Genomic DNA, 16,773 nt, shown 5'->3' with positions numbered 1-16,773 from the left:
TTTAAGGCTGCATTAAAGTAAAGTGACATATATAGCCACATTCCTGATAATTATTCATAGAAAATCTCATATTGTAAATATTTTGTAAAAGCACCAACTATTTTCCCTACGATATCTGTCTCAATATATCGATATTAAGGTATTTTAGATGTTTTAATGGCTCAGCCCTAACCCTGGTTAGAATTGGTGTAGTCCAGAAGCTTTACAAGGTCGGGTCTCACGCTGTGTTTCATTATATTAGGACGAGCAGTTACCAAAGTTATCAGAATGTTTCCAATCTTATACGTAAGGGGTTTTAAAGTAAAACACAATGATTATTTCCCTGTTGCCACTGACAACTGAACACTTAACACCATAATCAAAACTGTCCATGTAGAAGAAACACAACGTACACACACAGCCTTAGACATAGGATGGGCATGTCTTTGCAGCATATAGGTTATTCTGGATGTTTAACATGAATTAATGTTTATGGATGACAGATTCCAGTGTGTGTTGTGCTCCAGCCAGGCAGTGGAGGCTTTGTGTATATCATTGCTGTTATCCTGAAGTGTAATCCGCGCAATATGCTGTGACCTTGGCTTAACCAGCAGGTGGCGTGAGCACGGTGAGACCCAGCTGTGAGGGGGGCAGGGTGGTTGGTTGGGGGTGTGTGCGGTGGTCTGGTGGTTCAAAAGGAAGTAATTTGTCCACACGTGTAAACTCCATTGGCAGTCAAATCCGTGCCAACCAACATATGTTGTCAACTTAAAAGCCTTCCCATCTTTGGAAGAGGAGAGAGAGGATACCGTCACTGCACATGGTTGGATACGTTTCAAATGCAGGAAGCTCAGGCTAAAGCAGCAACAAGCAAACAGAAAGGCAGTACTGAAAAAAATTCAGGGAGAGCTTTTACATTTTTTATGGAGTCAGTGGGACTGTTTAAGCAGAATTGCTGCATTTGAAATGAAACGGCTCCTTTCCATCCGTTCGTAGTGTGACTGAGAGTGCGGTAAACCCAGGCGGCAAGTTCATGGCGCAGACATGCACACCGCGGTCGGGGTATTTGCCTTCCTCAACCATTCTGCTTAATGCGTACTTGCACAGTTTGCACAGTGGGGAGAGATAACCTCAGCGCTGCCAAATCACACAAGGTTTATGCACGACAAAAGACCTTCTTTGAGTGGAAACAGAATTTGTGGGGCTGGTGTGGATGCTTTATATGGGAGATTAACACTTGACGTTTTTACTGCAGCACGAAAATAAGATACAGGGTGCCCGTCAGTATAAAGAATCACTTGGATGAACTGAGCAGCAGGGGCATCCTTCTCTCTTCGTCCCAGACAGCCATCTGATATGTATGACGGTGCTGAGATTATGTACTCTAACTCATCCACTCTGTCCATCATTTGCATAGACCCCAAGGAATTGTGGGGGATACGGCAACAGCTGACAGTACTGTCTTCCATTTAATTACCTTAATAGCACTAAAGAGGGTTGAGGACGACAGGGCAGAGCCACTGAAGGGGGGAGGTGCTAACAGGAACCATATGGGAGAAGCCATGTAACCTGAACTATAGGTCTGGCTGGCTGACTTGTAGACAATCCCTGTGGCTTGTTCTCCAGCTCCACGGCACAGTTTCATTTACACTGGAAAGCCAAATAGATGCACTCAGACCTCCAACGTGAACAGCTCAGCTCGCTGCTGTGATTTGTTCACAGACTCTCCCGGTGCTTTCGTAGCTCAGTACGAGTTATAGGATGAACTGAGGATTTAAGATGTCGGCTCTCTCTCCCCCCCCCCCTCCCCCCACTCTCTCTCTCTCTCTCTCTCTCTCTCTCTCTGTGTGTATACAGATGTTGTCCTTTAAGCAGGGTCTTGTTTCCTGACCACCAGCGCCAAACTGAATGAGCTATTGTTTATGTCATGACATCATCGTCTTCAGCTTTCCTCTGCCCAGCAGGGTCTTAAAGTGTGTGCGTGTGTGTATGTGTGTGTGTGTGTGTGATTTTTGCTCCAAGCTTGCCAGACATTTGAGCACTTACATCTAGAGTGGATACATCTGCTAGTAGGTCTTAAAGGGATATTTTTAAGCTTTAAAGACACTCCGAGTAACTAGAAGTCATTGACTTCAGTTCTTCAGGAGATACAAGTATTGGCAATTCAATGCAAGCCAAATGGAGGTAAAAGCCATCACTCTGACAGTTGAAGTACAGTCAGAGTTTGCTGTAATATTCTCCAGAGGGGGAACACATGATTTTAAAATAATTGCTTTTCAGCCCAATTGAATCGAAGTAGCCTGAAGTAGAGCGGCTAAGAAATGCTAATGATGAAAACACCATAGCACCATTTTTTTTTAATGGACTCTTGAGAACACACAGCTCACAGGGAATAGAACAGACAGGCTATTATCGTTTTAAAATACACATCTTAAAAGCTTTTTATGATTCACAACGTCTCAAAAACCGGAGCGTGTCAAGGCAAAAACAATTATTTGCCCAAGCTATGAAGGCTGCTGCGTTATCTCATCCATTTCTTCTTCTCTCTCCTTCACTCTGTCACTCCCTCTCTTTGTTAGCTCGATCTCACCTCCCGTCTCTTTATTCATTTCCCCACTTTATCCGTCCTATCTGACTTTATCTCATCTCCTGTCCTCCTCTTTTCTTCTCTGCATCACCTCCTCTTCCATTTCGCCTACAGTGCTCTCCTGCTGCTGCTACTTATCTTCCATTCCTCGCCACTCCCTACCTCCATTATTCCCGGTGGGTAGCCTCGGAATTGGCGCAGTTACAGATTTTGGCACTTCGGGCGTCATGGACAACTCGTCCTTTTCATTGCAGGGCAGAGCAGCCGCAAAGCAATGGAAAAAGAAAATAAAAGGCGAGGTAATCAGTCAGTCAGCCTGTCAACTTGGCAGACATTTAGTTTCATGGGCCAGTCATTTTCTATTCACTAGTGGATTGAACCGCTCAAATAGTCTTTCCATTCACAAGCTGCAGAGCGCAACACGACTAGACATCAGAAAACAACACTCAGCGTCTACAGACACTTTATATGCCAACGTTAGCATGCTAACATGCTCACAATGGCAATGCCAACATGCTGACTTGTGCAACTTTTGGTTTGAACAATTTCCCCATCTTAGTTTAGCATGTTAGCATGCTGACGTTGGCTAATTAGTAAGTGCAGCTGAGGCGGATGGCGATGTCATAAGTGTTGCCGGTATTTATGTGACAAACTCCTTAAGATTGATCCTCTGGACATCCTTCATTTAGTCGTCCCTGATCCATTTCAGTCTGGACCAAAGTGGGGGAGGGACCTAAAGGCTGACATGTCTAACATGGCTGAAGACTTACAAGCCATTCTTTCACTGGATTCACATGTACATGGGAGTCTATGAACAAAGAGCTCTGATCATGGCCACGCAGACAGGGCGTTCGTCATTACTGGTGACAGAGAGTGTACGTACGGAGCGAACTAGTGGAAGAAAGAGTCGTGTGTCTTTTCCGGAAATCATTGGCATGCAGCATAAAGCAGTTGGATCCCCGTCTGTGTCTCAATAAGCTGCGTGAACTCTGTTAGTGAGTCATAAATCAGTTGGACACGTGTCTAACACGCCTTTCATGAATTCATCGTCTTACTTTTTCTTATTGTTAACGTGATCCTATTTTACAGATCATAAACAGTTGTCGTTTTGTAGTGCATCAGTACAAAGAAACGCCACTGGCTCACAGATTTTCACTGCGTGAAAATATTCAAATTGATTCCGATGGCTTTCAAGCCTCGCATCAATGTTTGTACAGACTCTGTCCAAATTTCAGGCTTCAACTTCCATAACCGACAGAGACATGCAACCTAATCTCACCTCAGCCCAAACTCTCCCCGTAGATCCCCTCCCTGCTACTGCTGATTACTCAGACATCAGTGGATGGAGGAAGTAAAGTCGGCAGCCGGCCACAGGGATGTAGGAAACATTGGATGTTGTCGACAAGCCATCCAACACAGGGAAACAAGAAGTGAAGGGTTTTCCTTCATGCAGTAAATGATGGTGCCAGTGTTGTAGTAGGAGAACATGCTTGTTAGTTCAGTCAATTAGGTCGTATTTTAGATTGCACTGTCAATCACATCTGGTCATTTGATTAGTTAGCCAATCCGTTACTCTAACAGTTCTCTCTGGCCTCTGTGGGAACCATCATTGAGGTTTAAGCTTAACCTTAATCCATAGAGGCTGCTGAGCTAACACACACACTCTGTCTGTCTGTCTGCCTGTCTGTCAAGCAGCTTACTAGTGTCAATAGCCAGCTAGAGCTAAACAGTGGAGCCGACTAGTTGAATGCTGCTTATGTGACAATGCAACATGTAGTGGAGTATTCACGCACTAGAACAAGCACACACACACACACACACACACACACACACACACACACACAGTGAAACCCTTCTGACTGATATGGATATGCCACTTGAGGCCATTCTGCAGAGTCGCATCAAAGCACAAACATATTCAACGGGAATGCGATGGAAAGTGTATAACAAGGGGGTCTTGTTCACTCATGCATACTTAAAAAATATGAGGAAGACGTGTGCAGCATCTCCGGCTTAACATTAGCATGCATGGATATGATTCTATGTGTATCCGTTTGTGAAACGTGCTGCCGACTGCGTGTTCCTCCCCCCTGGTTCGCGAGCCCACGAGATCTAAGCCCGAGCAGAGCAGATAAAAGCCAGGCGCAGTTGTTTCCATATCAGAGACGCGGCTCTGCCGCGTGGACTATAATCTCTTTCATATACACCGTGGCGTGCAGAGACGCACACTCGCAAATAAAAGACACGCGGGCCGAGCAGCTTGCATGCGTACACAGAAATGTGCATAATGCTCATACATTCTAAGCCAGAGCTTTCATATCTTACACACTCCAAATCTTTCCCTCTTCCTGTTTCTCACTCACGCACGCACACGCACGCACGCACACGCACACACACACACACACACACACACACACACACACACACACGCACACACTTTCAGGATGTCATTTTGGGTATAAAACCCTTCCCTTGGTTCTTTAGTGCTGCTGAAACATCCTGCAGATTATCCTTTCCTGGCTCTCAGTCAGTCAGTGATATGGACACACACACACACACACACACACAGTCACATGATCGCAGACATACATGTTCGTGTGCAGACGTTTGCAACACAAGCAGTAATACATACACATTCTCTCTTTCACCCTCTCACCACAGATATACACACTAACTGAATCATTTCAGCACCGACAGATTTATCCCCCGTCTATTTATAGCTCGACTCAGTTTTATGACACACCCTGCAGTCTTACTGTACCAATGGCTGTTTTGGCTGAATGGGGTTCTTCTTACCACAGGCTTCTCTCCTCTGAGGCGTCTGTCAACACTTCCTGTATGGGTTGAGTGCAAAGCGAACCCGGCTCTACAATATGTCTGTGCTTATTTTGTTTTTCAACTTTCTACATACACAAGTTATAAAAGCCATTTCAAAGTACAGTGATTTAGTTGTGATTATGTAATCGTTACTTATATTGATAATATTTAAGGCTATAGTATAAACTATAGCATGATGTTTGTTAATAATAAATCTTAACATCAATAGTGGTTGATGATATCCCAATTACAAATCTTTCCATCCACCCATTCATATTCTGACCCTTAACCGGGGCCGGGTCGTGGTGGCAGCCGGCTAAGCAAGGTGTCCACGCGTTCCCAGATGAGATATATAGTTCTATCCAGTGGGTTTCCTGAAAAGTCATCTATCAAAAGGCCTCCATGAGGCATCCCGATCAGATGCCTGAACCATCTCAGAGAGCAGCGGCTCTACCCCGAGCTCCCTCATGATGTCTGAGCTCCCTACAGAGATCCACTGGTAAATTGAAATGCTCCATTTTACCTGCACTCTTGAACAAGACCTTGGGATACCTGAACTTCTTCACTTGGGGCCACCGCTCACTCCCAACCGTTTTCTGGGGGGATTGAGAACCATGGCCTCAGACTTGGAGGTGCACACTCTCATCCCAACGGCGTCACACTCTACACAGCAAACCAGATTCATCAGGTCTGATGAATCCAACAGGACCACATCGTCTGCAAAGAAGGAATTCTGAGGTCCCCAAATTGGACTCTCTCCTCCCTCTGGCTTCACATTGAGATCTGATCCATGAAAATATCAAACAGAATTGTGACAAAGGAGCCCTCTGAAAACATGTTTTGTCTTCCTGCCAAGAAAACGGACACAGCTCTGTACCCCCCACACGACTCCCAGGTGGATTTGGTGTACAATTTTTTTTTCTTCTTCTTTTTTGATTTAAGTGCAAAATAAGGACTCCTTTGGGGCTGCATTTGTTAGTGAGGAGCACTGAGCTAACTGCTCAAAGTACTTCATCCGTTTGTCCCATGCGCTGGCCGCCATGAGAACGTCACTTCTGTGCTAACAGGTTTATAACTCTGCTGTCTGTGAAACAAAGTTTATCCATGAGTCACTAACGTTGGCTGCGCAAAAAAACTGACACGTGATCAGTATTCAGCAGGGTGTGCTTGGTCCAAAAGAGCATGCTGGTCCCAGTGCTGATTGCCCCTCAGCGTTATTGCTGTCGTTAAGGAATTGTACTCATTGTTGTCTGTACCTAATAATGCGCAGGGCCCGGCTGCAGTGAACCTCGTGGAGTGCTCGCGTTCCAAATAGCAATCGAGCTACCTCCAGGGGGTTGTCTCTATTCCCATCTTCCATCTCAACCCCCCCCCCCAAAAAAATTGTACTTTTGACGCTGCAGCTGCCTCTCTGTCCCCAGATTGTTCTATTGTTCTTCTTTCCACCAGATGAGAAAGAGGAAGGAGGGAATTAGATGGTGAGGCTACCATGCAGTGATGTGTCAGTGTGTCTTGTACAAATGTGTGTGCGTTAGTGTGTGTGTGTGTGTGTGTGTGTGTGTGTGTGTGTGTGTGTGTCGTGGGTGCATAACCCATCACATAGGGCGAGTCCCTAATATTACTGTGCATTAGGTATGGACCTCCAGTCAGTGACCTTGATCAAGTACTTGTATGCTTCTTTAACTATTTATATCCTGCTCTCCAACACATAATACGGCGTCCTCCTTTTAGGCCTACAATAAAAATAGGACGGTGTTTAAAACGTTGGGACCCGATCATGGGTGAACTGAGTTCACCCCTTCGGTGTGTCTCGCGTCCGCTGAGCCACATGGAAGCGATACACTGGAGGAACGTACAGAAATGAGCACCAACAAATGCCCACGTGCTGGAAAAAGCACCCTGAGTGAACCGAGTCTCAACACGGGCCGTCCCGCTGATATCGGACCGATCTGCCGGGCGCGGAGGACGCAGTGCTGGACGGGACACACACAGGGCCATTGTGGAGCCGCCACCAGGAACGGTAATTCATCGGGAGAAGTGTGTCCGGTCGTTGGCTCCGCCCCCAACATCCTCTCCTCCGCCGAGCTCCCGGAGAGCCAACAAACTTCAAGGAAAGAAAGAAAGCCCTCCAAACACACATTCCTGGTGTGTTGACACTACGGCGAAGTGACGCCTCAGTCTAACTCATCCCCAGAAGAAGCTGTAATTATCGATGACCCGACTTCCGCTTTGAAATAACAAACCGGGGGCCGATGCGGATTTTACCGACGACCGGACGATGAGGCGGTCGGACCTCCGCGCGCCGTTAACCGCTGATTTCCAAATTTCCGAGAGACGATGTGGAAAGAGGAATATGACGTTCACTTCGACTTTCTGCTGCAAATGCTGTAAGTTGGATATCGCTCCAGGTCACAGACTGGATGTGAGATCTCACGTCCCAATGGGTGGGAAGGGTCCCATTCTGCTGCGTGGCAACATGGACATAGTGGGGTGGTTTTACTCTGGCTCACGACCACTGTTGTACTTGTGTTGTATTTCTGCAGGGACTTCTCTGTGATACTAAAATTAGGATGAAAAGGATTTTTTGGAAATCTCACGCGGTGTGTTCCTTTAGGGACTTTTAAGTGCCAGCTAATGAATGTAGTGGATTTAGATAATTTATCAGGAGTTTACCATAAATTAGCATATTATCTCTATCGGGATTTATTTATATTTCTGCAGTTGCTATGGATACAAGGTGATATTAAGGATAAGGGTCGGGTGGCAACTAAAAAATATTCAGTTTACAATTCATATAAAAGGAGAACGTGTTAGAGACCATGGAAGCAGTCATTTAGACTTGGTGAATGACCGAAATTAATAATTGATTAAAGAAAATTCCAGCGACTAAACTAGTCTATGGATTTTTGTTTCAGCTCTAACTGAGGTATTACATAGATATGTGTTGCTATCGCCCACTTGAAGGATGCCTAATTGCTCTAAACTGTTATGTTCACTTCTGACAGTTTTAACAGTAGCAACTTGTTCCTCTTCAGGTGTCAATAATAGTGTGAAACACTAAATGTGCAAATGATGTGGGTGTACATGGATGTAACTTTGGCTCATGTCTTTGTTGCTTGTTTTACATGTAAGAGTCTAATATTGCGACAGCATGTTTTGATGAGATGATATCAAAAAGCCCCAGCGGATGACCTGGCTGACGCACAAACACACACAATATGTGTGCGTGCCCGTAATATGTCTGCCATCGATCAGAGTGATGTGAAAATGAAAGAAAAGTCGGTGAAATAACAAAATAATGTAATCCACTGTATCCCATAATAGACGATTACCCTCATGGATGGTGCCATTAACACACACACACACACACACACACACACACACACACACACACACACACACACACACACACACACACACACCTTACATGCAAACACACCTCTAGGTGTGGGTTCGGGTGGTGCACAGCCAAAGAGATTAGCATGTGAGTCACAGGCATGCACCATCATGTATCTCTGACAGTCAGACTGCGTGGCGGTCGCACAGGATGAATGTGAGGCCTGGGGATATAGAAGTGTGCCTTTAGATAGACAAATAGGTTTACTGTGTGCCACTTGGCCCTCAGTGACGCCAAGTATCCCGGAGCAAAAGGTCTGCACTAGATATCTGACACATCATGTCGTGTCTCTCTCACTGTTGTGTGTGTGTGTGTGTGTGTGTGTTGGTTGTATTATTGCCAGACACCAGTGAATTGGGGGAGCCCGCCATCGTTTTGGCCCCATGAAATGAGCTTTGAATGATTTATGAGGTCCCTCTGCGTGGAGTGAATTAATACGGTCAGACAAGCGGAAGCAATTTAACTGCAAGCACCAGGCTGGATATTGTTTTGATGGCTTACCGCAGACTCATTTATATGTTGTGTCTATATATATATATATATATATATATATATATATATATATATATATGTGTGTGTGTGTGTGTGTGTATTTATCTTTTATCTTTATGTCTTTATTTTTCCACCCATCCACTTTTCCATTTTTAATGGGGGGAGGGGGTTCCCGCGACTTTTCCAGGCTACGTGGGATATGTTGTCCATTGAGCAAATGGGTTTCACTCCATCCGGATACAGAAACTCCCCACCCTGTCCCTAAGGGTGAGCCCAGGCACCCTGCAAATGAAACTGCTTCCATCCGACTGTATCTGCAATCTCGTTGTCATTCATGCAGCGATGCTCCCCCGAGATAAGTTGGAGGAGTTTGCACGACCCGCCTCATCATGGCGGAGGGTTTATGTGCTCCCGTGACCCAGGGAGCTGTGTTGTCGGGGGCAACAGCTCCTTGTAGTGTCTCCCGAGGCGAACTGCTCCAAGGTCAGAGGCTGGATGAAGAGGAATACTCAGCGCCTAATGAATCAGTCAAAAACCGAGGAGAGTGCGACCTTGCCTGGAGCCAAGCAGGGGACTTGCGGTTGCTATTGTTCATATGTCTTTGGTATCAGTCGGTTTATTCCCCTCGCAAACTTCTGGTAGGCAGCCACAAGATAGTCTGCCATCCCTTCACTAGCACAGGACACTCGGCTTCCGCCGTCACCACGGTAACCAGCAAATCCCCTTCGACATCAGCTCGTAATGTATTGAATTTGTGCGGCGTAATGCAATTGGGCTGATCTGATTATGCAAAAAAACATCTGAATCATCTGTTGAGAATGCTGACGGTGCCACGCAGATGCACACACAGACAGGAAATGAGGAGAGGCCATTTAGACTGATGCGGCCTCTTTCTGAAGAATTAAAACTGAGATAATCTACTGTTTTGTTTTGTGCTGATTTCTACAGTAATCACTAGAGTGCGATTTCTGTTTGTTCCTTTTAGCTTTGAAGATATTGAATCTCGTGCCATTTCGAATCAGCTCCCCACTGATGGACTGTAGTGTGTCGCAACGCAGTACAGGGGAGCAAACTCAATATCTTAAATACACGACCTCACTACGTTCATAAATAAGTAAGTAGGGCACTAATTAATCATCCAAACTCTGTTCTCCTGACGACACTAACAGTGAAACAGAGTGTGTGTCCTTGGCTTGATGGGTCCATCGCTCTCTGTTTGGCAGCTCATCTTGTGTTTTTGTCTTCACTTTAAATACTCCTGCAAGAGTACATTCATTCTCCTGCAGGAACACCCTGCTTCACAGTCACACACACACCCATTCACAGCTGGGATTGGCAGGACAATGAGCATGGGATGGACAACTCACTCGTTCAGTTGGCCGTTTCGCCCAAGGGGCAAGGTCATGGCAGATGTTTTGGCCAGGGAGCTCTACTGGCGTTTTATAAATGAAAAGCCCACTTCTCTAACGTCCAGGCTGCATGTGCCTGAAACAGAGGGAAAGAAGCTTTTAGTTTGTATATTTCAGCACTTACGTTCAAAACATGTTCGAGGTCAACGGTCTGCGATTAGTGGAGCTTTATAAGAAGAGACTGCCTCAGCATTATAATCGACCTTTAAAGCAGGACGTTAAGTGAACTGGGTCATCACAAGTCATTTAAACATCATTTGACTTTGTGTCTATGTGAGCATATGTTTACGTAATTGAGCTTTTCCAGTTTCCTCTGTCTAGTTTGAAGTGAGTGGGCGTGCAACGACGGACATGTGCTCCATTCATTAACCTAAGCACCTGCGTCTGTGTGTGTGTGTATGTGTGTGTGTGTGTGTGTGTGTGTGTGTGTGTGTGTTCTCTCCAACAGCGATGCCAACCTCACAGACTCAGAGGAGTGCGATTTGGGCAGTCTGGAGCGCTTGGAGCGCGGCAGCACCGACACTTTGGCCAATGGCTGCCGAGCCGACTTCGGGGCCGCCAAGAGGCTGGCCAAGCGCCTCTATCACCTCGAGGGCTTCAAACGCTGCGATGTGGCCAGACACCTGGGCAAAAAGTGAGCATGCACACACACACACACACACACACAGTAGCACATGATGACTAATAAATCACCAGAAACACAAGAAAACATGTTTACATAGTTGCATATGTTCAGTATTAGTGCATGGATGAGATGCACATGTGAGAATACAAACGCATAATGACAAACACATGTGCTCAGGTTCACTTCCTTCTTCATATAACTCTACGAGAGGAGCATTGTACACATTCGTACGCCCTCTGCGCCGCGTTGATGTGCCGATGCTCTCTTCCCGTCTCCCCGCAGTAATGAGTTCAGCCAGCTGGTGGCGTCAGAGTACCTGAGCTTCTTCGACTTCTCCGGCCTGTCGCTGGATCGAGCCCTGAGGTAACGCACCGTCAGCACTTGGGAGTGATGAGTGTGCGATGTAGAGGTACACACACATCGCCCGTCACGAGGCATTAGCTTTGTGCTAATCAAGCTGTCGTGTTCAGTGCAGTTGGCCGGTGGCGCTGACAGCGGTGGAGTTCATCTCTGCTTTGTACCTGACATGCTGCTGTCTCAAACTTCTGCCTTCAGCCGCCCGTCTTCAGTCAAGAGACCTCGTGTGTGCACTTCAGACTGGCCCAGATTAGCAAAGTGTCACTGCTAAACATTAACATTGAATATCCTAATAGTCCTGCATTCATATGGTTTGGATCTGGGATTCCAATAATTCCTTCACACTAAAGTCAGCTCATGATAAAAGAGGGTGGAAATGAAAGATTCTCTGAAAGTTTCTTCAATGTTGAATGGTTTAATGAAGGCTTCTGCCATGCATTCATTTTGACTGCATAGAAATACTTTTCAATCAATATTACATTACATTACATGTCATTTAGCTGACGCTTTTATCCAAAGCGACTTACAATAAGTGCATTAAACCATGAGTCCAAACTCAGAACAACAAGAATCAAGCAAGTACAATTTCTTCAATAACGTTAAACTACAGAGTACTATCCGTAAGTGCCATTTAAGTACTACTAAAGTGCTAAACAACAAAGTGCTATCGGTAAGGGACATTTAAGTGCTACTACGGCTCTACCTTCCCTATTCAAGGTATAGTCGAAAAAGATGTGTTTTTAGTTTGCGACGGAAGATGTAGAGACTTTCTGCTGTCCTGATGTCAATGGGGAGCTCATTCCACCAATGAGGAGCCAGCACAGCAAACAGTCGTGATTTTGTTGAGTGTTGCACATGTTATATTGGAAGCAATAATGTTGGGCTGCATCGAAAGATTATTTTAGTTATTGAATAACCTGCCTGTTTTTACAATAGATTAATCATTGAAATGAAAGAAGTCCAATGGGGACATCTTGTTCCGGCCAACCAAAAGTCGAATTCCCCAAAAGAATCAACCGACAATGATATACAACAAAAACACATTTGAGAAGCTGGAACCAGCAAATATTTTCCGCTTGTGCTTGGAAGAATGACTCATGTGATTTATCATTTTCTGTCGATAGACCAATTGATTAATATAGAGACCAGCTGTCCTCCACAAAGTCTGTGCACTTTCAGAAGTGACAATATCTCGCAGTTCTTTAATTTGACCTCCGTTGACCTCGTGGTGTCATTTATGTGCGACAGGACCTTCTTGAAGGCCTTTCCGCTAATGGGAGAGACCCAGGAGAGAGAGAGGGTCCTTGTGCATTTCTCCAGACGCTTCTGCCACTGCAACCCACGGATACTTACCTCCGAGGGTCAGAGCCCCGAGGAGGAGGAGAAGGAGGAGGAGAAGGAGGAGGAGAAAGAGGAGGAGAAAGACGCCGATGACGACGACGACGGTATGAAGAATAAAAGTCATAGCAGCTGTATAAAACAGCACACCACTAGTAATAAATAGATGTTACATCACTCATATGTTTTTCCATATTGATCCCAGTTAAACACTCGTTACTGCAGCATATTGACATTGCAGCATTGTAGTAATAACACAGAGCCAACAGAGGCACAGGAATTTATGCAGCTCTGCAAATGAGTGTCTGCATGATCTATAAAGAGTATATGGCCTTCACATGCATGTGTGTGTGTGTGGAGCAGAGCCATTTAGCTGACCTCGGCCTTGTGTGTCATCCTGTTGCAGATGGAGCCCACACATTAACCTGCGCCCTCATGCTGCTCAACACCGACCTACACGGACATGTATGTACTGCACCTCTTTGTCTCATTGCAGGATTTCCTTTCCTCTAATCCCCCCCCACCCCAGTATTAAGACAGCGTTGGCACGTCTCCATTCTCGTCATCTTTTCTATTTCTTGTTCATTCGCTCATTAGCTCCCTTCTCCGCTCTCGTTCTCTCTCCGCTCTGCGGCGGCCTACATTCTGACCCGTTTCTGTCTCTCCTCTCCTCCAATGGCCTCATCTGTTCAGTTCTAAACTGGAGCACTGGGGCCTGGGCAGCGTAACACGATCAGTGTCATAGGTCCCGTGCCTTGCTTTTCCCTCGACCCCTGCTCAACTCGAGTCCCTGCTTCTAGTGCTTTCAGTGAATATCCCTCCTCTTAACTCAACTAACGGAAACTTTCCTTTCCCTTTCCTCCTTTGTATTCCCTGCTAACCAAATCTGGCCCCCTGGTCTCTGTCCACCCCTGCAGGTGGTAAGTATATTTATAGTACTAACACCGTCTGTGCCTCCGCTTTGAATTCATGTCCCGCTCATAATAAAGGATGATGCACACACACTGATGTATTCATCTTATACATCAGAGTTATTCAGTGGCACAACAACTAATTCAGGTGCTGAAATGTGGTTCACCAAAGAGAAATGGTCGGTAGCTGTCTTTGGTTGATATTTATTCTACATATAATAAGTGCATTATTGGTATAAGCAATGAGAAATGCAATTGCTCTGCAGCGTTACACATTTGCATGAAAATATAAACTTGTATAAAATATAACTTGAGAAGTTCATCCAGTTGGATTGTGGCTCTGAACTACAAAACATTACCTATTCTCTGCATATTGTGAATAAATGGAGCATAACACATTTCGTGACGCATGTTCCATCGATCGACACAGAGCGCTTTAATTCTGGGTATTTTGAACGCTTCCTAGAAAAGTGAGCCGGGTTGTCTTGTCTGTTACGTGGCCTCCTCAGAGGAAAATACGAATAAAAAGCCACAGACACTATCCTTTTCTTTTTTTCTCCTTTTTTTTTTTGTAACAGCAGTGAGTCAGCTTTAGTCCCACATCTGCATCTGTTTAGGTTCCAGGCTTTATCCAGGCAGAAAGGGGCAGTAATACACAAACACCTCCCTATATTTCATCCTCTAATGATGCATCACAATTAGAGGTTAAAACATGAGGAAATGTATGGTAAGCTGATGCTCCATAAGCTCTGATAGGGGGGGAACCTTCTCATCGCTAGTAGAACCAGCAGCACACCACTGCCACCCAGTGGATAGTTGCACAACTGCAATCAGGTTGGAGCCGATTAAAAAAAGCTGAAGATTGACAAATTTGCCCTCACAAAAATACAAATGTAATGTGTCTGTCTGTCTGTTTGCCTCTCCTCAGAACATTGGGAAGAAGATGTCGTGCCAACAGTTCATCAGTAATCTAGATGGCCTCAACAATGGCAAAGACTACCCTAAAGACTTATTAAAGGTACACATCGCCCCGTGAGAAAGTGCAGCCACCACCGTATCTGGCAGCTTGATCTTAGCCTCCGAAAGGAAGCACGTCTTTACAGTTCCTCTCCTTCGTTGCTTCGTCCACGCAGGTCTTGTATAACTCGATCAAGAATGAGAAGCTTGAGTGGGCAGTGTGAGTACACATTTTGTGTTCGTCAATAGCAAAAGTATTTGGGGTATGCCAGTTTTGTGGAAGCAAAGCACACTTGAATATCTGCTGCTCAGGTTGGTCTGAATGGGCATTTGTGTGTGCAGTGAGGAGGAGGAGTTGAGGAAGAGTCTGTCAGAGCTGGTGGAGGAGCAGTGCGAGGGCGGGTGTAAGCGTGTTGCCAGGGTAACGGACGGCAGTAACCCCTTCATCGCCATTCCCATTCTCTTAAATGCCGTCACCTACAAACATGGAGTGCTGACCCGCAAGAGCCATGCTGACATGGACGGCAAGCGCAGTGAGTGATTGTGCGCGCACACACACACACACACACACACACACACACACACACACACACACTTAACCTGAATCAAATCAATTCTAATAAGTTACTGCAAAACAACATGACAGACTTTAAATGTCCTCCCTTTTCCCTTTTCCCTTTTCCAGCTCCGAGGGGTCGGCGCGGTTGGAAGAAGTTCTATGCGGTACTGAAGGGGATGATCTTGTATCTCCAGAAGGTACCGCATCTTGTCCTCTGCCCCGTTACCATAGAAACACACATCCGACCACTGAGCGGCGGCGGATGCTCCTTGCTGCTCGGCTTGGTGTGTGCGTGTGTGTGTGTGTGTGTGTGTGTGTGTGTGTGTGTGCGTGTGCGTGTGCGTGTGCGTGTGCGCGCGTGCGTGCGAGTGCGTGTGTGTGTGTGTGTGTGTGTAATGGAGAGGGAGTGAGATAGAAAGAGCTTTAAGAGAGGAAATGAGGCATGGCTGCTTTCCTGCGTGTTTGTCTCTCCCTGCTGGTAGGAAGCCTGTACTAACTAATAAGCTTGTGAAATGTTCAAACTGAAGAGTTGCTAGTTTTAAGTTTACTATGTAATTTAATAAAGGCTATTCCTCAAGATGAAGTACATTTTAATACAGTAAGTATCAGTATATTCTACTCTTATATTCTGTGCTGTAAGAGACAGAATGACTGCAACATGTACGGCCTATAAATCACTAGACCTAGTTTCTTTATGCCTGTTGGTTTTCCCCCCCGTGGCTTACCCAGGATGAGTACAAGCCTGATGCTGACATTTCGGAGGTGGACCTGAAGAACGCAGTGCGGATCCACCACGCTTTAGCTACTCGTGCCACCGACTACAGCAAGAGAGCCTTCGTGCTGAAGCTGAAAACCTCCGACTGGAGAGTCTTTCTGCTGCACGCCTCGTAAGTCACCCAAGTCCGATTTGAGATGCTTTCTTTACGCGACGAAAAAACTAAACAGGAAATGAGAAAATAATGTGATGGGATTTCCCTTTTTCATGCATGTTTAGAAAAGGTTTTCACATTTTTTTCATCCATCCATCCATTATCACCCGCTTATCCGGGGTCGGGTCGCGGTGGCAGCAGGTTAAGCAGGCCGACCCAGGCTTCCCTCTCACCCGCAGCACTTTCCAGCTCATTCTGGGGGATCCCGAGGCGTTCCGAGGCCAGCCGGGAGATATAATCCCTCCAGCGTGTCCTCGGTCTTCCCCGGGGCCTCCTACCAGTTGGACATGCCCGGAAAACCTCTAATGGGAGGCGTCCAGGAGGCATCCTGACTAGATGCCCGAACCACCTCAGCTGACTCCTTTCGACACGAAGGAGCAGCGACTCGACTCCAAGCTCCCCCCTGATGTCCGAGC

At 46.0% G+C, this 16,773-nt stretch overlaps 1 protein-coding gene across 2 annotated transcripts in view; it reads left to right on the top strand.

Moving 5' to 3' along the window:
• psd2 (pleckstrin and Sec7 domain containing 2) overlaps positions 1-16,773 on the top strand; it is a 43,026-nt gene that overhangs the window by 19,700 nt on the left and 6,553 nt on the right. For both annotated transcript variants that reach the window (XM_034543820.1, XM_034543821.1), the window contains exons 4-12: positions 11,130-11,315; positions 11,589-11,669; positions 12,912-13,108; positions 13,408-13,466; positions 14,841-14,930; positions 15,046-15,089; positions 15,212-15,402; positions 15,555-15,625; positions 16,158-16,315. In XM_034543820.1, coding sequence (XP_034399711.1) covers positions 11,130-11,315; positions 11,589-11,669; positions 12,912-13,108; positions 13,408-13,466; positions 14,841-14,930; positions 15,046-15,089; positions 15,212-15,402; positions 15,555-15,625; positions 16,158-16,315 — 1,077 coding nt within the window. The remainder of the gene's footprint in view (positions 1-11,129; positions 11,316-11,588; positions 11,670-12,911; positions 13,109-13,407; positions 13,467-14,840; positions 14,931-15,045; positions 15,090-15,211; positions 15,403-15,554; positions 15,626-16,157; positions 16,316-16,773) is intronic.

This window comes from Cyclopterus lumpus, chromosome 10 (assembly GCF_009769545.1).
Source record: "Cyclopterus lumpus isolate fCycLum1 chromosome 10, fCycLum1.pri, whole genome shotgun sequence".
Lineage (NCBI taxonomy): Eukaryota > Metazoa > Chordata > Actinopteri > Perciformes > Cyclopteridae > Cyclopterus > Cyclopterus lumpus.
The sequence above is the reverse complement of the archived record's forward strand: the minus strand, read 5'-3'. Positions and strand labels throughout refer to the sequence as shown.